The sequence below is a fragment of the Bombyx mori genome, chromosome 18 (genome assembly GCF_030269925.1).
Source record: "Bombyx mori chromosome 18, ASM3026992v2".
Classification (NCBI taxonomy): Eukaryota; Metazoa; Arthropoda; class Insecta; order Lepidoptera; family Bombycidae; genus Bombyx; species Bombyx mori.
Window position 1 is genome coordinate 11,033,154 of NC_085124.1, and position 24,535 is coordinate 11,057,688.

Genomic DNA, 24,535 nt, shown 5'->3' on the forward strand with positions numbered 1-24,535 from the left:
GATGATTCGATCCGAACCAAGTGCCGTTGTTACGAATTCGTACAGATCCAAGCTTATCTTGTTTAAATATCCTTATCTATGTCCCACCACTATTCTTATGAGACATTTACTTTATTATTTTATCTATAAACAAATTAAATGAAAGTAAATAATTCGGACGTTAAACTAAAAAGCAATCACAATGCCATTCACAAGTGGCTAACATAATTGATGTAACATCAATATGTATTATAAAATTTAATGAATCACTTATTTTGGCCACACTAAAAGTTTGCATTTAGCTGATTTTTACAGTTCCAATTTTTTGTAGTCTCACCTTGATGACTTTTTGTTTTAATGAAATTTGTCACGCTAGGCATACTTATTGTACTTGAGAATGAAACGAAAAGATTAGCTGTCGTGTACCAAATCATTGTCACGTAAGGGGTGTCCAAATGTTTGCTTCCATAATTCACATTTTTACAAAATAACTTTCAGTTGCATCATCTTGTTGCATGTACACTGCTGATTACATGAAGGCCGGTTGCTTTTCGCTTTCTCGTCTGTCTACTTAAAACAATAAAAAAAGGGGATGTGTACTTATGTATGCGCGTAACAAGTTATACTTTATTTTTATTAATTTTCTTTTTTTTTTAATTTAAATTTTAATCAATTTGAAAAAAAATCGATTAAACAACATCCTTGAACACGCATACTGGACATCCCTTTTCTTGACATCGTATAAATTCGGTAATTCTCGGTACGGTTCGGAAAGTTCACCTGCGGCTATATTCAGTTACTCGCCAAGTTACGTCGATCGTATTGTAGTAATGAGCGATTTAGTGGGCAACTTCATTCTGTTAATTTTGTGTCACGGTGCGCGCGCATCGTAAAATTTCACTATCATAAATTTTTCATAACGCGCCTAAAGAAGTATAACTTCAAAAACATTTCATATTTTTCATTTCTGACTCTTACGTCACATGTAAAAGTTTATTTCGTAACAAATCCACAAGCCCGCAGACGGCTCTCGCAATGCGTAAATAATAACATTCAAATCCGATTCGCTAATGCGAAACGTTAAGTTAACGGTACAAATGCAAACACACCAAAATGGTTGTAGTGAAATTGGACAAGTTATGGGCCAGTGGACCGACCATCTTTGTACGCGACCGTACTTGAATACTCAAACGTATAGGTAGTAAAGTCAATGACATTTTTAATAATTGTATTTGCTGTACTAATAAACTGTGTTAATAAACAATATGACCTTGCTCGTTCACGAAGCCCGCTATAGAAAGCAGAGTATTAAATACACTTGACATTGGCGAAATCTAAAAGGAAACGCCATAAACCTAAGAGATAGATAGATAGATAATAAACAATACGGACGGTTTATCACTGAGAAACCTACTCTCGGCTAGTCTTCTCAGTGATCTGATCCGAAATACCTTTGCATTTTTGATAAACAAAATGCTTTAGATCAGGAACAACAAGAATGTTTTTTTTTTATTGCTTAGATGGGTGGACGATCTCACAGCCCATCTGGTGTTAAGTGGTTACCGGAGCCCATAGACATCCACAATGTAAATGCGCCACACACCTTGAGATATAGTTCTAAGGTCTCAGTATAGTACATGTTTTGTCCCGGTTATTTTTTTTTTATATTTCATACTATCGATTTTGTGTTGAAATTCTAAAACAGAATAAGACATTGTCTATTTTTCAATACGTTCATCATACATAACATTTCATATTTTGATTTCTAGTAAACGAAATAATGAAAAGATAAAAAAAACGTAGGCAAACTAAAAATCACCACAACCACACCAACACATTTGATGTACACGAGATAACAAAACAACAGATGCTAAATATCTCATGTTACATGTGTCGTCAGAGTCAATATACATATACCATATGGCATGACGCAACTGATGTACGTACCAGACCTTTGTTCTTGAGGTCCTTCAATAGTACTTTAATCTGATGCTTGAAACGGTTTTAATTTCATTTTCTCGTTAGCAAAGATTATGAAAGGCTGTTTGGTTTGAGCTACATTTTTGCAACTTTACGGGAGACCGATTTAAAGTTTGAAATTTGGAAAAATTATATCACTGCATTTTGTTTTGTATCCTTTTTTATCTTATCTATTTATCTTTCTGTCTTAGTCTTTGTTATTAAAGATGCGTTTTATTCGGTATTAGCATCAACAGTTCGATGTTTTAATTGAGCTTCAGTTAAGTTTACTTCATTATTATTTAAATGCTTCAGCTATTGCTTAAGAAGTTTTTTTTTATGATATTTTTTTTCTAATTTTGTTCTTCGAATGGCTCTCCTGTAAAGTTGCAAAAATTTCGCTTAAACAGAGCCTTTCACCTCTCGATATGTCCACATCCTTAGATTACATCGTGTGTTAATAGTGGTATTTGCTGGTAGTAAGGCATCATGTGAGCTCGCGCTGATAGCTACGATAGTAGGTACGAGAGTGCTTATATCGCCTTCTCGCATTAAAACTGTATAATCTCAAAACTTACTAATTTTACAGGAGAGTGTTTTAAAGGTTTAACACGTGATATTTACATTATATGTCTTTTAAAAGAAAGATAAAATTATGTATTAATTTTGTTAATAGTAGTCAAAACATAAGGAAAAAAAAAAACTAAAACTAAACTACGCTCTTTTGACAGTATTTATTAGAAAAATACTGGTGATGATACCAAATGTTTCCGCATATTAACTCAATTTCGAATATTTTTGGAACTTGTACACTTTTAATGCGAAAAGTCGATATATCGCGAAAGAGTAATGCAATGCTTTAAGGAGGGGCAGTCGTACTATTGAATTGAAACTTAGGACTCATGTGTCAAGCAGGGTTGCGGCATTTGACGTTGGAGATCCGTAAGCTCGTTCACTCATATTTAAATAAAATGTAATTAATTTTACAAGTTGTATTATATATATTTTTTAATAATCAAGTTATCAATCAGGCTATCAAGACCGAAGAAATACTAGTTTTTGTGCCCGATGGAAACTGTACTGACCAATTATAGTTATGGGAATTTTATAAAATTCTTCAATTCGACTTCACAAAAAGTATCTCGAACAGTATCTCGAACCAGAAAAGTTTAAAATACCCGCCTGAGTACGACTTAAATGCTTTCTTCAAAACGGTACTATGGTAGTGTGAAAATATATTTTTTAATTGGCCAATTTTTAGTTTTTGTTGGGAACAAAGTTATTATGACAAAAATAATGTGGGTTATAATCACCATTATTAACCCGCTTTATACAATTTTCCCCACACTATAACAATACCTCTTTTGTTTTTTTGTATGTCGTGTAGTTTTACCGCTGATATTACTAGAGACATTGTGGATGGACACGGTTTTCATTTGTTAGTTTTATTTATTTATTTATTTTGAAGTTTGATTTTACTGTAGACTTTAGTTTTACTACATCAGGTAAAATTAAACTGCACAGTAAAATCAAACTTCGGAAATAAGGTTTAACACGTTAGAACTAAGAACCTGATGTTTTAAAGTATATTATAGTGCTTGGGCTACACAATATGCTCTAGGACTATAGACACACTTCGGTAAAATTTACCCTCAAACTAGGGTGAAAATACAGAATCGATATACTAGAATGGAATTCGACTTAATTCTCAAAATAGATTGACATTCTGTCACACGAGAAACGTTTGAAACCTGAAGATAGAGTATTACTCTAACAAAAAACGACATACACATCTAACAAAAAACTCATAACGCCAACAGTAGATTATTTATGTAATCTCCTAATTTGCGTTAATCTGTTGAAGCTTATTATATAGTTTAGAATAGTAATAGAATAATGAAGTACTATTTTCAACATTGCCTAAAGTGCCTAAATAATCCCAATAGAATGTAACGATTTGTAGATATTGCAGATTAATCTATTGATTACTAATATATCGTACTAATTTTCACATATCAATTGAATATCATAATTATTCCTATTAGTGCAAAACAGTTTTTTCTTCAACCTAATCGTTAATCACCTATGAGGATATTCCAACTACGCGTGGACTGGTAAGTGAGCTTACGGGCTCAACCTGAGAGACTTACTAACAGTTTCTAGGGTCAGAGGATAGGAATCGCGACCCACTGCGAGCAAAATAGAAAAGTCTTTAATTTTAATTTACATAAAATTAGTCAAAATGATACAAACAAGTGCGGAACTAATAAACGTTTGGGAACATGGAAAGCATGAAGAATTTTTGTATAAGAATAGCCAAAGTTTTCGGTCCTGAATGACGATCATATAAAATGGTTTTGCGTCGACGGTGAATCCTTAAAATAGCATCCAATACAGATGCTGATCTAGGTTACGTGACCGAATATGTCACGGGATCTCGATAAAAATACAATGGCCGTACTGGTTAGCTGTATCTACATATGGTGTACATTTAGGAGCCGTTGATGATAATGACCGTGCTGGAAATAAAAACGACCATAGTTTGACACAATAGGAACTTTGCTTCTAAATAAGTCGAGGTGTTTGTTGACTTTGTATTTAGCTATCTATAGCTCCCGCTAATCTAGTAGTGTATAGGAACAAATATGATCTTATTCTATCTTGAAATCCCATTAATAAACTTGTTGAAAATTATCTACCCAATAAATTAATTTGAATGCTCAAATCGTAAAATTTCTTTCCGTATTGCTACTAATGTTTGATTGATGATGATTTTGCTTAAAATAGTAATCAGATTATCTATGTCTACATTTACTAATACTTTAAGTTCGCTGTAAATTAATGAAAGATTTCCCGTCAATCTAGACATAAAACCCAGTACTTTCTCTGTTTTTAGGGCTTTTAGTTTCAAAAAAAATTGCTTTCAAACAATTTACACACTAGCGCAAATTGTTCTTCCTTGCCTGATCTGAAAATCTGTTTCTCGAATGTATGTGATGAAAATGCGTGAACGATATGTGAAGTAGCTGATAATCTAGTAGAAAGTGCACAGTTCACCCGTCGAGAACTTATAAGACAAACGCGAAGGCGTTATTAGAACTTTTTAATTTTTTGTGGTCACAGACGATGTTTTTTGGTCATCGTATTGACGAATTGCTTTGAGAAGGAGGAAGTATTTATTTGCATTAATCCTTTAAGCACGTGGCGGCAGCAGCCACTGGTTACTGGTGGTAAGACCTCTTGTGAGTCCGCACGGGTAGGTACCACCACCATGCCTATTTCTGCCGTGAAGCAGTTAATGCGTTTCGGTTTGAAGGATGGAGCAGACGTTGTAACTATACTGAGACTTTAGAAATTATATCTCAAGTTGGATGGCGCATTTAAGTCGTAGATGTCTATGGCCTCCAGTAACCACTTAACACACACCAGGTGGGCTGTGAGCTCGTCGACCCATCTAAACAATAAAAAAAGGCACTAAGGCGTCTAATGCAAATAAGATTTCGAAACTTCGAAGTCAATTGGTCTCGATAGCAACCTAACACCCGCCGAGCCGTGAGATTATCTGATCATCTATACAACTTAAAATACTATATTTTTATTATTTATTATTTATGTCTCTGCACTGATTGAATATGTAAATTTCTACATAATACGATCAAAGTGTAAGTCTCCTGTGTTTACCGGTGCGTCTAATGCAATTTAAATTCTTTAGGGCTACCAGTTATTATCCGATTAGTTAAATTTTTTTTTGTTGCCAATCGTCAAGTCCTATCTAAAGCTTCACCAGGAGAACAGCGTAGTCGCTGCCAAAAATTATCTTCCTTGCTCAAAGAACTACGTCTGATAATTGCCTCATCTCTTAACATTCAATATTTAAAAAGTACCTACCTTTACTAATGAATTAAATTTTGGTATTAGGCATTCAAAATGAGTAAGTAGATTCTCAATTTTTTTTCCTCTGAAGATACCTACGAGTAGTCCGCGCTGTACGAACCATTCTTTGCAAATAACCAAGCAGCCAAACATATTAATATTGGCGTGAGTACCACCGAAAACTCGTAACTCAGGTAGTGTAGATTTTTTTCTTACCTAATCGTTGGTAGCCTAAGGGACTATTCCAACGTCACGCGGACCGGTAGGTGAGCTCACGGGCTCAACCTGAGAGAATTGCTAACACTAACCCTAGCAAGAGCAGTGCTTCGCTGAATCTACTACCTGATCGGAATAGCGACCCACTGAGAAGATCCGGCTCGAAACTCAGTGGGTAGTATAGATACAAGAAACTCGACTCGTTCTTTATTTTATTTATTGATTACACGTGTGAACGGGCTCACAGTTCTCCTAATGTTAAGTGGCTACCGGAGTCCAAGACATCAACAACCTAAATGCCATCACTCACCTTGAGACATGAGTCTTAGTTCTATACAATGACTACACCTAACCGTGCAAGGTCACAAGACCCTCTAACACCAATGATTAGTTTATCTTCTGTCTTTAACATTTAAGGGAATAACTGTTTTGATTCTCACACGGCCCTTGTACTTCACATGAAGTGACACATTCCTCAATTGAGTGGTGACGTGCGTCCAGATCTGAAATTAGCACCAATTTGTGCCTCCGGCTGACTCACCGCAAGCGAACGCCCCACGTTTTATTCCTCTCGTGATACGTCTGAACTCGTAGAAGAAACATTTACGAATTGATCATTTGAATTTATCATACGAACATTTTTACTGGTGGTAGGACCTCTTGTGAGTCCGCACGGGTGGGTACCACCACCCTGCCTATTTCTACCGTGAAGCAGTAATTCGTTTCGGTTTGAAGGGTGGAGCAGCCGTTGTAACTATACTTGAGATCTTAGAACTTATATCTCAGGGTGGGTGGCGCATTCACGTTGTCGATGTCTATGGGCTCCAGTAACCACTTAACACCAGGTGGGCTGTGAGCTCGTCCACCCATCTCCGCAAAAAAAAATTGATCTTGTACTTAAAGTTAGGTAAACGAAACTTTTAATTATAATAACTCAACGATGTTCTCAATGAAATTCTGTGGGTCTTGTAAACGAATAAGTTTTGAATAGATAACGTTTCATTGTTTTCCATATTGTTGACCCATAATATATGGCACTTTTCGAGTAAAGTGATTTTGTATAGGACAGGGCTGCAATTATTGATAATTAATGTTTGGAAATAAATTGTGGAGAATTAGGAATCAGTACCTACTATTGCTCTTTCGTCCCCGTGAGCTCACCTACACGATAAGGTGAAACTGAAATAGCCTCTTAAGGCTATCAGCATAGTTAGGCGAAAAAAATGCAATTTTTTTTAATTACTTTGCGCGACTAAAAACACACAGACGCACAACACGCAGCTCCGTATGCGTGAAATACGTATGTGGGAGCGCTGAGCATTGAGTACTGGTGTACTCACTAAACTGTAAACCTCGCGGTTATATAATAATATTAAAATTGAAAGCATATGAGTTATTCTTAATTTCGTAGGTGCGATTTCTCATATTATTACGAGAGCTTGCTTGATACTATGATGATACTTGGCTGTGGCTCTAGCATTGCATATGTCCATGAGCCACTTTAACCACTCAATATTATGTGAGCCGCATTCTCGTCTGCCAATTCATAGTCAGAAAAAAAGATTTGAAACAAATAAATAAATGATTTTTGTGAATCTATACTTAAATAGCATCACTTACACTTACTAAACCAGATATTTCATAGAATCATTTAAAAAATTCCCTGACGTCTACCAAAGACGCATCCGATGCAGTAAACGAGTTAATCTCTAATTCAAACAATGAACGAAACGAATGATCAAAGCATTCCAAAACTGACCGTTTGAAAAGCCATACCTTTCTGCGGTCACGCCAACGCGCGTACCTATGAAAAGATTGTGCGTCAACATACCAAATTCAACTACTTTCATTGAATATAATCGTAAATGTGTTTGGTTTTATATTAGGTACTAAACAGTAGATACGTAAAGAAAATTGAATAGATAACAAAAAATTAATACATTTTTTATTTCGTAAGTCTAAAAATAAAAAGTATGGCACATTTTTTTTTCCTACCTAAGCTGAGAGCCTTGAGAGTCTATTTCAGCGTAACCTTAACTAGTAGGTGAGCTCACGGGGCTCAAACCTGACGACGTTAACGGCTAACACGAACCCTAGTAAGAGTCGTGCTTCGCAGAATCTACCACCGGATCGGAAACGCGACCCACTGAGAAGATCAGGCGCGAAACTCAGTGAGCTGTGTCTGTCGGTATGGCGATAACGTCTCATACCTTAAAATAGGCAATTGAGCCTCGCCATCAAATGGTGTTTTATACTGCTACAGCGTCTTAAACAACAAAATATGAAGCGTTTTTATCGAATTTACAACACTTACAATACTTTTTCTCTTACAAAAGATAGATTCTCGACTGTATCGTGAGCTAAGTTGAAAGCTGTAGGATGTATGTTAATTAATATCTAACTAATTAATGTTTAAGGATTTTTTCAAATATTTTTTTAGTAGGTACCCAATGCATTCGGAATGTTGCTGATATGTGCTTCCGATATGTCAAAGAACGCCCCTCCAATGATCATTGAGGTCACAGAGGGGAGTTTGAATAAAAAGCAATTACCTATACATTATGTTACAAAGGTCACGCCTACATTGGAAACGTTGTATACATACACAAACACATACATTAAAAAAATACCCAAGAGACACTGAAAACCTATTTAGATCGACATTTCTCTTCGATTCATTATAAATAACGGACATACTTATTCACTGAATTAAAAACGATCTTTGGTAATGTGAGAATTTAGAGGGAACATTTATTTTTCGATGTACAAAAGTAATGAAATACAAATTAACAAACTTCATCTTACAAATCAGATAGAATTTTATTGGACCTCTCAATTGTAGACTACAGTCGTTGCAGAGCATCGTGTTATGCGGAGACATTAAGTATCGCATTGAAATTTCAAATTCCTACATTTCTGATAGATAGAGTCTTATTTATTACTAGCTTTTGCCTGCGACTTCGTCCGAGTGGAATAGTTCACAAATAGTGCTTTATTTTAGAACAAATTTGGTTAGCATAAAAAACGTTATAGTGAGCCCACCTTAACATATAGACATATGCTGTCGCGGACTTTTTTAAGATCTTTTAAAGGGGAACAATTCTGTCATACATTATTTTAGCGAAACTTTAACCGTTTCTGCAGCGCATGCAGCGGAAGCTCTCAAAAGGGAAAAAAACGATTTTATATAGTTTAGCGTGATGTTATATAGCCTATAGCCTTCCTCAATAAATGAGCTATCTAACACTGAAAGAATTTTTCAAATCGGACCAGTAGTTCCTGAGATTAGCGCGTTCAAACAAACAAACTCTTCAGCTTTATAATATTGGTATAGATTCGAAATTCCATGCTAAAAACGTTTATATTTTAGTTCGTTAGCTTCTCTTCGAAATCAAACGTACATTAAAGAATTTTTAATCACATTTATTTAACGATCTTTATTGCGAATAAGTATATAGCTATCCAATATGAGCAGGGTCTCTCGATGACTCGTCAGGCAATTTGTTGAACGGCCCCAAATTACCGGCCGACTCATCCTGATGCAGGAAACGGGAACACGCGCGGAAATTACACAGACCTCGCCGAATCCTAATTTGTTTTCACAGTCGCGCTTCACGGGGCAAGGTCAGACGAGATCATGGCATTCGTTATGGCTTTATTGACTGTGAAATTACTTGAACAAGTTATTAAGCAGCTCTTTACTTTTTTTTGTTTTGTTTCCTACCCTTAGCTCACTGAGAGCCTTGAGAGGCTATATTAGCGTAACCTTAACTAGTAGGTGAGCTCACGAGGCTCGAAACTAACGACGTTGCTAACACGAACCCTAGCAAGAGCCGTGCTTCACAGAATCTACCACCGGATCGGAAATGCGACCCATTGAGAAGATCCCACGAGAAACTCAATGGGCTGTGTCTGAGGGTTAACTCTTTACTTGGTGGTAGGAGGTATTGCGAGTCCGTACGGGTAGGCACCACCACACCGCCTATTTCTGCCATAAAGCGGTTATGCATTTCAGTTTGAAGAGTGGGGCAGCAGTTGTACTTGAATAACGGATTTGTTAACTTGGCAAAAACTCATGTCTCAAGGTGGGGGGCGGCATTTACGTTATTAAAGTAGCCCGTGAGCTTATGCCCCCCCTCTAAGTAATAAAAATAATAAATAATATTAATGTTATCAGAATATTCTAAGACAGAGACGTATAATAGTCGGCATCCGTGTGTCATCAGATCATGACGGTCATCGAAAATAAAAAAGCCATTAGCAACACACATCTACTCGACTGATTATCAAATGTTTCACTAACTAAATCTAAAACTTACTATAACGCGATATCGAATCACTAAATCACGTCAGCTTCAGATAATATCTGGAAATAAGACCAATAAACTAAATCGATGAAATTGAACTCCGTCGACCTTAGAATTAGAACGACGGCCGTTTACCTTTTCAAACCACACGGCTTAGAAATTAACAAAACGAAATAAAGTTAAATTTGCGAGAAATAATTCCGCTTTGAAAACCATTTCGAATGCGTTTGAAGTGACAAATCGTCGGTGACCACAAAAACTGTAAAATATTCATAAACATCGGAAACCTATATATTATTATATAAAAATGAATTTCTGTTCGTTAGTCTCGCTAAAACTCGAGAACGGCAGGACCGATTTGGCTAATTTTGATCTTGAATTATTTGTGGAAGTCCAGAGAAGGTTTAAAAGGTAGATGAATATGAAAATGCTCTTAATTAAATAAAAATAACAATTTTGTTTTTCCTTTGATGTGTCCCCCGTCCGACGGATTCCTTTTGTTTGTTTTAAGTTTATTTTATACAAAAGTTTAGGTCTTTTATTTATCGATTGAGGCACTACAAAGTCTGCCGAGTCAGCTTTTTTTTTATTGCCTTTGTAGGCAGACGGGCATACAGTCCACCTGATGGTGAGTGGTTACCGTCGCCCATGGACTTCAGCAATGCCAGGGACAGAGTCAAGCCGCTGCTTACCGCTAAATACTAATATATAAATCTACAGTGATTTTTATGGGATGTTCCGTTATAACTACTGAACCACGCATCCGATTGACTTGAAACTTGGTATCCATGTAGAAAATACATGTAATTAATGGATAGACTAATATTTATATTATTGTTGTGTGTCCCTACACCAGTTGCGGGGGCGTTAATGATAAGAATCTTTGTGGGGGTGAGAAATATTAATGTTAATTTTAAATGCCCAGCGAAGTGGACGGGTACAGCTAGTAATCATGTAATAATATAATGACATTAAAAACCCGAGATTAAAACGTAAAAGTAACTTTAATCCAAATCGGGTTTTTTTTTTGTAATGAAAATGTATACTCTTTAGTATTTCATTATAGATGAAAGTTAGTGTAACAAAATAAAATAAAAATTAGGCTAAATGAAAACAAAACCTTTGCTGAAAAGATTCGGTGACTGTCTGAAGGGGAACTATTTGATTGAAGTACCATAATTTCTATTAATTCACACGAATGATCAAACAGTTATTTTTAAACAAATTGTACAAAAGGGAAACTAAAAAATAATTAAACTGACGAAAACGTATAAACTATTATTAACATGACAAATAATAGTTTAATTCCCTCATGTAAAAAATTGTAAATATAAATTTAAATTAATAAACCTTTTTTTTTATTGCTTAGATGGGTGGACGAGCTCACAGCCCACCTGGTGTTAAGTGGTTTCTGGAGCCCATAGACATCTACAACGTAAATGCGCCACCCATCTCGAGATATAAGTTTCCAAGGTCTCAAGTATAGTTAAAACGCCTGCCCCACCCTTCAAACCGAAGCGCATTACTGCTTCACGGCTGAAATAGGCAGGGTGATTACAACAAAAGTAAACAAGTACAATATTGAATTTGATAATGTTTGTGGTGTCATTAAATTTAAAGACTTACATACATATGTAGCGGTAAACTTTAAGAAATCTTTAGTTTTATAGCTACTACTTTAATTTTAGTTTATATTTTAGACTAAGCTGCTTATTCTGTAACTTTAAGTTCTATTTTCCTTTGTTCCAGAATGTGGTGGACAATCACTGGCAACTTCGGGAACATCTTACCTATTGACTGGACCAAATCTTTCTCGAGGAAGATGCATATTCCTACATTAAATTTGAGTGATACAAAGGTACAAACACTTTCACACATTTGGTTTTCGTGTAGTAAGTGTTGCTCTCTTGCTTTTTCATTCAGCACAACCGAAAAATCACAAATTATTTTGAGTTATGACACTATTCGCAACAGAGCAATTCATTATTACAACTAATATATAACCTGTCTTTATGTCGCTAAGCGGAATTACAAGGCATGTTATCTTTTACCAATTCCCCCTTTCAGCGATCATCTCATTACTGCCATATTCACAAGCCACAACTACTTCAGTCTTTTTCTGTAGCCACATTGATCACTTTTATGGCTACATGTATTGAATTTTAAACCATAAAATTCCTATACCAAACTAAATACATTCTAATAACTATAGACGAACAAATAAATGAGCTTTAAGAGTTTGTTTTGAGGAGTTTGCAGAGCCAATTATTATTTGCTACTTGAAATTCCGCAGTCATCTTGAGATATAAGTCAAATTCTCTCAGTCGCAAGAATAAACTCAAATTCATACTACGAGCAGATATTGAATACCTCAAAAATATATCTCTAACACTACATACGTGAAACATTGATACAAATGCGGTACTTGTGTGTAAAAGAGAAAATGTATAACTTTAATCAATAGCTAACACGCTGCAATGCGCATGCCTGTCAATCAATGTCAGTTTGTCTTTAACTAAGGTCTGTAAGTTCAAGACACTGATGTGAAAGTGTCTCGTGTAATATGATTACAAAATACGTAAATGCAATACCAATAGTTAACATGGATCGATATAATGAAACAAAATGCTAGGAATTGTACTGGTGGTAGGACCTCTTGTGAGTCCGCGCGGGTGGGTACCACCACCCTGCCTATTTCTGCCGTGAAGCAGTAATGCGTTTCGGTTTGAAGGGTGGGGCAGCCGTTGTAACTATACTTGAGACTTTAGAACTTATTCTCAAGGTGGGTGGCGCATTAGGTTGTAGATGTCTATGGGCTCTAGTAACCACTTTATACCAGGTGGGCTGTGAGCTCGTCCACACATCTAAGCAATAAAAAAAATATTAAAAAATTGTGCTACATTTTTATCACTTCAATCTTACAGTATTCAAATTCCTAATCGAAGATTTTAATAAAATAATTTCTGCTGTGAAATTAATTGAAAGTAGGTTTATTCGTAGAAAAACAATTTAGATTTTGGTAAAAAAAAAACAATGTATCAAACAAAACAAAAATAATGTTAATCATGTATTGTTAAGTATAGTGTATAAAATGCTATATGAATACACAAATAGATTTGATTGTCGTTTAGGATATTCATTAAGGAATCGTTGCCGAAATAATACATCCCTGCACACGTCCTGCATAACTATTAACATAATTTCATTCTGTAACAGCGATGATTCATGTTCGCAGTGCTCCACGATCCTGATGTCTCGTTATCTCTATTAATCGCGATTCCGATCCGGCAGTAGATTAATTCGCGAAGCAGCTGCTCTTAAGTTGTTAGGTCTCCTTCGGAGGCGCTCGGGCGGCTGTTAGCAAATCCCACCCCTCCTGGCTGAGCGTTTGCTCGCCCACCTGTTCTGGTGAAACTGGAAAGGCCTCCGGGCCACCAGTAGTCCTTCAATCCTAAAAATAAATAAAAAACTCTATTAATTGTGACCCAAATGTGGCTATCAATTCCAGATCCAATTAATTCAATGTATACCGTACGAATATAAGCTCAAGCTTTACAGAAACTGTTATAATAAGAAAATCGCTGCACTATACATCGCTCGATTTCGCATTTAGAAGAAAAAAAAAATACAAAGAAAAAAGTTTTCCCAGAGGCCCGTCTCGTCCCGCCCACATCACAAGTGTCACACCGATAAAAGAGTCTTTGAAAGATTCCTCTTTTGTTCTTTTTGTAGTTTATCGCACGGTGCTTGCGTCAGAAGAATGATGGTATCTATTGTGCCATGAGAAGCGTTCATTATATTCGTTGCCATTAGAATATTGTACAGAATAGTAGCAATCTTAAAATTTTATGCGAATGTTAAGGAATCGTAATGTTCATTTTTTTTAATATTTAATTTTTTTTGAGTGTAAATCTAATCTGGAAAATGAATGTTTGTGTCTGTTTGTCTCTTATATGTAATCGCTTATATGTTGACACATTTAAGTGATTAACTTAATATTTTAGGCCGTTGTTGTTATCACTCACGGGAGGTTTCTAGTACAGTACCTTTATGAGCACATACAATTGTGAAACAGAATATACAAGCAGGGTATAATAATTCAACCTCATGTCTCAACGCGGACAGCACCTTTCATGTTATGCTGGAGTGTCTTCGTCAATCGTTTAACACTGAGCGAGGGCTAAGAATCTCTGAACTGAGAAATGGATTGAGCCTAATTATAACCAATCCTATATTTGGATTGTTGATTTTATTTAAATTCTCTTTATATCTTTAAATATCCAGCCACTAGGGAGTGCTAATCGAAACATATCCCTTCCAGAATTCGTTGACTCCGGATGACGAGATCCACAGCTCAGAAGACGAGGCTGTCGCCTCAGACTTGGACATGCACGCTCTTATCCTGGGCGGCCTTCATCAGGACCACGAGTGCCCTGTCAAGACTGCTGACGAAGTGAGTTCTTTTTTTTTTCTACCTATGCTCACAGCCTTGAGAGGCTATATCATCGTTACCGAACGAGTAAGTGAGCTCACGGGGCTCAAACCTGGTGAAGTTGCTAACACTGACCCTAGCAAGAGCAGTGCTTCGCAGAATCTACTACCAGATCGGAAACGCGACCCACTGAGAAGATCTGGCGAGAAACTCAGTGGGCTGTATACTCGTCGAGCCCTTAGTCGCAAAGGACGGGTTCGACGGCTTCGACGAGAACGATGACCGGTGCTTGAGGTTGAGTTCTTTTACGAACGTAAGAAAACCTTCACTCGCCGAAGCTTCCAAAAAATTCGCTAATTGTAAATATTAATGATCAAATAAATCGTGCGGAAGAAAGGGAGCTTATTATGGAATAATTTGGTAGTTAATTATCATAGTTGTTCTTATATCTTATTCAATAAGAGGGTAATTCGTTTCAGGTGATTCAAGAAATAGACGATATGATGCAAGACACTCCGTCGTCGGAGGGTGAATACATAGAGTACAATGAGGCACTCGAGAAAGGCAAGGAGGTGCTCAACTCCCCCCTCTATGAAGACAGTAAGTACTTGCTATTGAACGAAGGACCAACATCAGACTTCATCCCACCGATACACATACAAAAAAAACATTCCGTCACTTTATCGTGTTTATATATTTTAAAATAAATGCGTCTCCAATACTTTCTTTCCTTAAATTCGTGCAACGTGATAAAACTTAACAAAAACTATAGAACACAACATAAATTTAATTTATTCAGATGAAAAGCAGCTAGTAAACGATAGTAGCGATATAAAACGTGGCATTTTAATAATACTCAAATTCGTTAATTACGTGAATCGATAAGAAAACAACAAAACAATGGTTTTTAATTCGAATAACGCTTTATAAATAACACTCAAAGTCATCGATACTGGATCCTATCAAAATCGGACGCGCAAATTAGAGAGTGCATTCACCTCGCCCGGTTTTGTTTTCATAACCCCTTGACGGTAAAGCGCTACGTTCGTTTGTTTTTGTTGCAATCCATCATGCGCTAAAAGAAACAGACCTGCGATGAGTTGCTCTAGATTAACGTATAAGATACTTGGGCATACATCGCTAATTAGCTTGGTGTTTTATGAACATATTTTTTTTGCCTACTTCGTTGGCAGCCTCAGGGATTATTCTAACTGGTGGTAAATGAGCTCACGGGGCTGTCAATCTTAGAGAATTACTAACAACAACCCTAGCACGAGCAGTGCTTCGCTAAGTCGGATCAGAATTGCGACCCAATAAGATCTGTCGAGAAACTCAGTTTATGTAGTGGAAGGACCTCACGAGTTTTTTTTTCTAACCTATGCTGATAGCCTTGAGAGGCTATATCAGCTTCACCGTAACATGTAGGTGAGCTCACGGGGCTCAAACCGGAGTGGCGCTAACACTGGCCTTAGCAAGAGCAGTGCTCCGCGGGTATATTCATTCGCGAAGCAGCTACTCTTGAGTTGTTAGGTCTCCTTTGGAGGCGCTCGGGTAGCTGTTAGTAAATCTCACCCTTCCTGGCTGAACCCTTGCTCGCCCACTTGCCCTGTTAACAATGGAAAGTCCTCCGGGCCACCAGTAATATCTCGAACATAAAAAAAAAATTACGTGCAATTCACACGTGGTAGAAGTGAAACCTTCCAAAATTAAAATACAATTATCCTAAACGTCTTAAGTATATGTAAAATTTTGTCATTAGTAAATAATTGTAAAGTAGCGCCCTCTGTGAATTGATATTTTAATTTCACGTATAATCCTAAATTAAAATTCACTACAAGAGCTTTCATACACACGTTAGTATTAAAAAATCTCACAGATGGCGCTGTATTAAATAGTATGTATATTTCTGTCTCATTCTTTGCTGGCTTCATCCTACACATTTTTGTATTTGTGTCTCTTACCTGTCGTTTTTTCCGTTGCATCCGGTTTGAAATCACAACGATTCTAAAGAAGTTTTCACTTCAAAAAAACATGACTAAAACTCCTTTTACTATTTATTCTAGTTTATTTCTGTTTTCGTTACATAATTTACGACATTTCGAATTTATATTTTACAGTTTTAAGTTAACAGTTTTCTTGGTCACGGACGACGGTCAACGTAATGTACCTCGGTGGACTGTGTTTGTTTATTTATAAATAAAGTTCAATATTAAGTGGCTCGGACTCTTGTGTTATGACGTTATGTTTCTGTACTATGACGTATACATATAAGACAAAAGACCTCGAATACCTAATATTAATAGAGCCTGTGGCACTATAAGTGTCACTACCCACTAGATCGACGAGTCGATCACAATGCCAACGTACTTGAAAATTTAAAGCACGACCTAATTAATATATCAACAGTTACAAAATGATTAATTTACGCTCAGATTCTAGTGGGCGGTGTCCGTGTAATTCATACTGTTTAATAGTGACACAATTACGATGACTGGTGGTCCCGCAGTAGTCGAAATTCGACTATAATTAATTGAAATTATAAGTTTGAACATTATTTTGGTTCTATTGTCAAAGACTATTTATTATACTTCTATAATCACAGATTTCGCCAAGACTACACTTTAGACAAATATTAACAAAGACAAACAATATTTAATCTATTCTCAATTTGACCATAGACTTTATGCAATAAGAAAAGTTTGATAATAAACATATAGTATGCATGCGTGTGTGTGTCCAATATATAGTAGTGTGTGTAATGTTTTCTTTATTGATTTAATCTATTATAAATGCATAATTTAAAAAAAAATTAGCATTGTGCACTCCTTCTCTATATTCTCTATAAGTGTGGGGAATTTCATACTCCTCCGTCCGCGCAATTTTCGTAAAAAGGGGTACAAAGATTATTCTTCACGTATTCATATATAGATTCCTTTCATTGTCACAGTCGTATTCTATAGCTCTGTAAAAATAAATCAAAGTTAGAATTGTATGTGTTAACTGCTAGGACTGGGATAATATTCACAATAATTCGCAGTAATTTGCTAGCTATTCAAACTTAGATTAGCTGATGTACAACGCTGACGTTCATTGTAAAATAATATGGCTTTCGGAAACGGCTTAAGTCGCAATATTTGAAAAAATATATATCTGCATATTCATTTCACGCATACGCGCACATACGGTTATATTGATATACAGAACACATAAACGTCTACTTAAATATTGTACAAACATTCAGTAATCCCTATAACACGATATATTTATTCCGCGTTATAAGAAAGTTGTATGTCCTCATATAACACGTTATGTACAAATATAATATAAATACAAATATAACACAATATAAGAATTAGGAACACAAATTTATTAAAATAATTTTATTTTATTTTATGAAAATACTATAGACATAACGTGTAAAGGTACGCGAAATTAATTATGAACTGTACAAATCTGAATCTGAAAATTATGACTGATATCGCGTAGTATGAAAATGCGTTATAAAAGCACCGTGTTATAAAAGAAATTATTGTATATTTAAAACTAAAAAAATTATAATGCTTTGTTAGTTCTTAATAAGATATTTTTAATCTATCTTTAATTTGTTTAATTAATTCGATCTAGTTAAAAAAAATGTTTTATTTTTTAATTGCTATATGTATATGGTACATTTTTTTGTTTTTCACATTTGGTTATCAATAAAATTCATTCGAGCAAGACTCAGTAGTAGTATTAAAGATGAACGGAGTTTCCTGATACAAATGGTCTTCCTGCTTCCTCCTAACTTTACTAAACGGTGTATTTAAATCTGTTATAAAAAGAAAAAGTAAAGATAAACGTTATTATTAAACAAGAGCTAGTACTAGTAGTAAAGGAGAGCGGAGTTTCCTGATACAAACACAGTCTTACTGCTTATAAATCTTAAAAAATATAGTTCTAGTAGTACATTGTGTAAATACCACTATATTATTATAACTTTATTATACTGTGTACTAAATCTATTGTAAAAAAAGTAAAGACAACCCCTATTTAAAAGAAGACATAGTACAGAGTAATAGGAAAATTATGTATATACAAAGGCACTCTTTATTTCTTTAAGAAATCTGTCCAGCAGACCTGCGAGAGGATTATGAGAATAATAATTAAAAGTGATGAGTGTGTGTAGAACAGCTAAAATAATAAAATACAACACGAGAATTATAGTAATGCACATACACATATACCTATATATAGTTAAACTTGAATACAAAATATTATAAGTAACACAGTATATACAAAGAGTATAGAACAATGATCATTCGGTTGATGAGATTATTATTTTCTACTAGTTGACCCGGCAGACTTCGTAGTACCTCAATTGATAAATAAAATACCTAAATTTTTGTATAAAATAAACTTAAAACAAACAAAAGGAATCCGTCCGACGGGGGACACATCAAAGAGAAAACAAAATTGTTATTTTTATTTAATTCCGAACGTTTTCATATTTATCTACCTTTTAAGCCTCTCTGGACTTCCACAAATAATTCAAGACCAAAATTAACCAAATCGGTCCAGCCGTTCTCGAGTTTTAGCGAGACTAACGAACAGCAATTCATTTTTATATACTTAATATAGATTATTATTTTCGAACAGAGCTGCGCGCATTATCTTTAGCTCAATTAAACGAGATCTTCATGGAACTGGAGGTGTTGATCCGGGAATTCTCCGAGACCTTGATAGCGGAACTCGCTCTACGGGACGAGCTGGAGTACGAGAAGGAAATGAAAAACACTTTCATATCACTCCTGCTGGCCGTGCAGAACAAACGCAGGCAGCATTACGTCGAGAAGAAGAAGAGGCCCGGTGCGCCGCGCTCGCCGAACCTCACCAGCAACAGCTCCAAGCCGAAGGTACTTTTTTTTTAAGCTATTGCATAGATTTTATCGCGGGCTTTGAGCACGGCGACTGAATCAAGAAATTCCGTAACGAAAATAACCTGACAACCCCACTACGCCTACTATGTATTTTAGCTCGCGTTCAACACATTCACACGTTGCGATTGTGTAGTGTTTGTGAATAAGCGCGTGGCGTGATGTCACACTGCATGCGCATCATGAAAAGTCTGCCCATCTCTCTCTCGCGCGGTCTAGCTTATGAGTGTGAAGGGGACAGTTAATGTTTTGCTTTTATTAATGTTTAATATAGCGTGGTCTTGTTTTATTATTGTTTTAATATTAAATTATCATTGTCCCGAGTGCCACACGTTTTTTTTTTATTGCCGTGTAGGCAGACGAGTATACGACCCACTTGATGGTGAGTGGTTACCGTCGCCCATGGAGGTCAGCAATACCAGGGACAGAGCCAAGCCGCTGTCTACCGTTTAATACTCTCCACAAGCCTCGTTTGAAGAAGGACATGTCATAACGCTCGGGAAACACCGTGGAGGGGAGCTCATTCCATAGCCGGATGGTACGTGGCAAAAGAGATTCTTCATCAAGATTTATTACACGTCATTACGGATCCTCCCGATCCGTTAACGGTGCTTTTAGGTACCACAAGCACCGGTCACCGTCCTCGTCGAAACCGTCGCTTGCGACGAAGGGCCCGACGAGCGAATTAGCCGACAGACACAGCCCACTGAGTTTCTCGCCGGATCTTCTCAGTGGGTCGCGTTTCCGATCCGGTGGTAGATTCTGCGAAGCACTGCTCTTGCTAGGGCCAGTGTTAGCAACACTCCAGTTTGAGCCCCGTGAGCTCGCCTACACGTTAGGGTGAAGCTGAAATAGCCTTTTAGGGCTATCAGCATAGGTAGAAAAAAAAAATTATATGTAGAAGCTATTAACATATCGATACATATGTATAACATATACATAAAAAAAACATACTTTTTTTATTGCTTAGGTGGGTGGACGAGCTCACAGCCCACCTGGTGTTAAGTGGTTACCGGAGCCCATAGACATCTACAACGTAAATGCGCCACCCACCTTGAGATATAAGTTCGAAGGTCTCAGTATAGTTACGACGGCTGCCCCACCCTTCAAACCGAAACGGATTACTGCATCACGGCAGAAATAGGCAGAGTGGTGGTACCTACCCGCGCGGACTCACGAGAGGTCCTACGACCAGTAATTCTACCACCTTTCGCCCACCAGACGTTAGTAGACCTCAATCCACGTTGAAAATAGTAGATAATGGATTGTTCTAGTTAAGCAACTTGTTGTAGGGGTGGCACGGAGCAAAATTTAATAATCTAATTCTGACTTGCCCAATCAGACTTTATAATATAAAATCCTGTGACGTCACTTTTCTTTTACAGTACTTGACCACCGTCATACCATTCCACTTGGACAACGGACCACCAGACAACCAGTCACTTCAAGTACTCATCAAAAGTAAGCCATAACTACATAGACGATGACCTTTATACCTTAAGTTATGCCACTTCGTATAGATGGGTTACCGTGTTTGGTAAACACCAGCAAAGCCAAGGACCTCAAAGGATCCTTCCTAAGCTTCGACCGAAGAAGGACATAGTACTGTATAAATAATACATAGTTGACCGAAATAAAAAAAAAAATTACAACAGAAATAAATAAAAATCATAAAAGCATAAAACATGCAAAACTGTTTTTTTTTATTGCATGTATTTGTGAAGGAGCCCTAATGAGACATGAGGTTCAAAGTCTCAATTGCTGCAACGTATGTTGCAGTTTTTTTGCACCGGTCGATAAAAGTCCTCTGCCTATTTCTGAGAAATTGGTGGTCACTGGAAAGGTCGAGGGCAAGCGCCCAAGAGGCAGGAACCCGACCCGTTGGACGGACCAGATTCGTGCAGCCCTGGATACCACAGTGCACGATGCTCTGCACTCAGCTGCAGATAGGAACACGTGGTGGTGCATTATAAAAAACAAAACAAGGCCATGACCACGACCCTCAGTAATGAGGAAACCGACGCAAGGGGAGGAGGAGCCTATTTCTGTGGAGATTCGATAATCAGAACAAAACATAATATCGAGGGGTGAAGACAATTAGGTTTAAGCAACATTTTTTCAACTCTACAGGAGTGTCATTTAAAGCTTGAATTTGGAAAAAATATCATACAAAAACTTCTTCAGCTATGCAAATAGGATAAACTTAATTGAAGTTCAATTAAAAACATCAGAATTGTTGATGCTAATACCAAATAAAACGGGCCTTTAATTGCAAAGATATATGTCGCCTCGATATCGTAAATGCCTGTTTTTGGTTAAAAGATAGAAGTGGTATTCTCGTGAATTTCTAAACGGCTTCATTGTTTCAGTACTGAAAGCTATAAACGAAGACAGCCCCACCGTGCCTACTCTACTCACAGACTACATCCTGAAGGTGTTGTGTCCAACATAAGCGAATAACCAACATAGTTAAATACACGCATCCAACATTTCAACGTTCGCACATTATATCACTAAACGAAATTTAAATATATTTAAAAAAAAATATTTTTTTTTTAGATCATAATATCATAGAATTTTCACGTAAAATATTTGAAAGCACATATAAAAAAAAAATTGTATTCGTAGTACGTAAATTCGTTGTATGTCAACGTGGCGACATCATAACGATGATAAAAAAATATATATACATATACCTGAAGTTTGCGTAATTTTTTTGCTAACAAGCAATTTGCGACTTTAACTTCTACGAGTTACAGGTTAAATTGGTTTCCGTGGAAAATACGAGCGTAAAACTCGGAAGTCCTAAATTAAGTATGTTGGAAAAGGTTGTTTATGTTGAAACATTTAAGTCGAAATTGCCATAACATGTATTTTTTTGTTTTGTTTTTATTATCCTAAACGAAAAATAGAATTTTATTGTATTCAAGAGTTAAATATTAATTTGTTTTTGCATAAATGAACTGTGATATCATTACGGTAGTTTAATTAAAGCTCCATTAATTTTTCAATATTTTTATTCTTAACTATTATTATCATTCGTTTTTTTTTTTTTTTCGTTCGTTGTAAGGACGTAATTTATTATTGCATAGCTATTTTCTTATATGGGCTTGTTCGCGAATGTGAAATTGTAAATATTTTTTAAAATTTTTAATCTCAATATGGAATTGTCTTGTAATTTCTTATCAATCACTAAGGCGAGCACTGTAAATATAATCAGCTTATAGTAAATTCCAGATTGTACCTAAAACAATATCGTTGGCCAGTACAAACAGACGCCATTTTAAATACGTCTGGAAATTTCTTAGCTATTTTTTGTTTTAAAACATCGAATGAATTTCAGTTATATTCTATTAGTTTATAGTAATTTCAAAACAAACAATTTTGAAACGATATTCGTTTTAAATTTATGTATCTAGTCTCGTGATGTCTTAGTCATAATTTTGTTAATGTGTAACGAAAGTAATAATAAAGAGAAAATTGAAAAAAAAATAAAAATAAAAAAAGAAATTATTTTTTAACGTTAAAGAATAGATTATGAAATTTGACTATTTATTTTGCATCGCCATTTTAGCACGCAATTAAAAATCTATTTGAGATTTTCAAATTTCGAACGGTCGAAGGCTTCATTAAAGATTGACTATAATTCTAAAAGCCCGTGGCAAAAAGTTTGAGGGCCAGGGAAAACGTGTAATATTATACTTTCCCTGGCTACAGAGTTCTGGAATCGCGATGTCAAAATACAGTCCTTATTATAGTTTAAGTTTAACTCGCGGGACGCTATGAAGCTTCTAGCACATTTAATAGTTTAATAATGTCCAACTCAAGACAACATGATTACGATCAGGTTCCGTATAATGTTACTACTGTCAAAATGCCATTTCGACTTCCATTGTGTGAATATGAATAAAATAATATGTTATTAATGTTTCCAAATTTTGACTAAAACAAACTGTCACTGTCAAAATCAACTAACGTCAAAGAAGTTTAATCGAAAACTTCTTAAAAAAATCTTTTGTTCGATGAAAAGCTACGTAACAAAATCGCACAGATGACGATAGATTTTTATGGACGAATTAGATGATCGAGTCATAATCATGAATTATAGTGAAATTACACGTTAAGTGAAGAAGAATGTATTTGCGCTACCGCTTAGCAATAAGTCTCTTTGTGAAGATGGTACCTGGTTGAAATAAAAGAGCTTGGATGATAGTAGTATCGTATTTTAATAACCTTATTACGGAAACACCTTGCACCTGTGACACTTTTAACATTAGTCACAAATACAACAAACAAGTACAAAAAAACAATTGTATAATCTGTCTATGAGCGTATCTACGGTTATATCTAATTCATTACTTTATCAGGAACACCCGCTGTTAATACTATTGTTGTTAAACTAATTTTGATATTAGAAAAAATCTGTTTATGAATATTTATAAATTCATATATTATTAAAACTAGTGTTGATGATTGAATTAGATTTAACCATAGACACGCTTATAGACAGATAGAACAAAATTTTCGAGATCGCAAAATACAATAACATCGCAAAATCATCAAACTCACTAGTCACTAGTGGGCAATAGTAATCCTTCCATATTACTACATTATATCGCACTAGTGTTAGCAATATCTACAGGCTAGAGCCTCGTGAGTTCACCTACTTGCTCGGTGAATCTAGAATGACCCCTCGAGGTCACTAGAATAGCTTGGATCTAGAGCTAGAGCGAACTGTGGAGACGGCTTCGAATTCGAACCCTAAGGCGTTCTACCACTACTTAACTGTACAAGTAGGCCGTGAGCTCGTTCACCATACATAAAATAAAATTTCAGGTTTTAAGCGATCACCAAAA

General features: G+C 35.9%; 1 protein-coding gene across 1 annotated transcript in view; it reads left to right on the forward strand.

Moving 5' to 3' along the window:
* LOC101744562 (fasciculation and elongation protein zeta-2) overlaps positions 1 to 23,894 on the forward strand; it is a 62,897-nt gene extending 39,003 nt beyond the window's left edge. Inside the window, exons 2-7 of the mRNA XM_004928271.4 lie at positions 12,084 to 12,192; positions 14,656 to 14,787; positions 15,246 to 15,366; positions 19,402 to 19,658; positions 21,065 to 21,140; positions 22,049 to 23,894. Coding sequence (XP_004928328.1) covers positions 12,084 to 12,192; positions 14,656 to 14,787; positions 15,246 to 15,366; positions 19,402 to 19,658; positions 21,065 to 21,140; positions 22,049 to 22,131 — 778 coding nt within the window. The 3' untranslated portion in view covers positions 22,132 to 23,894. The remainder of the gene's footprint in view (positions 1 to 12,083; positions 12,193 to 14,655; positions 14,788 to 15,245; positions 15,367 to 19,401; positions 19,659 to 21,064; positions 21,141 to 22,048) is intronic.
* Positions 23,895 to 24,535: the final 641 nt, after the last annotated feature.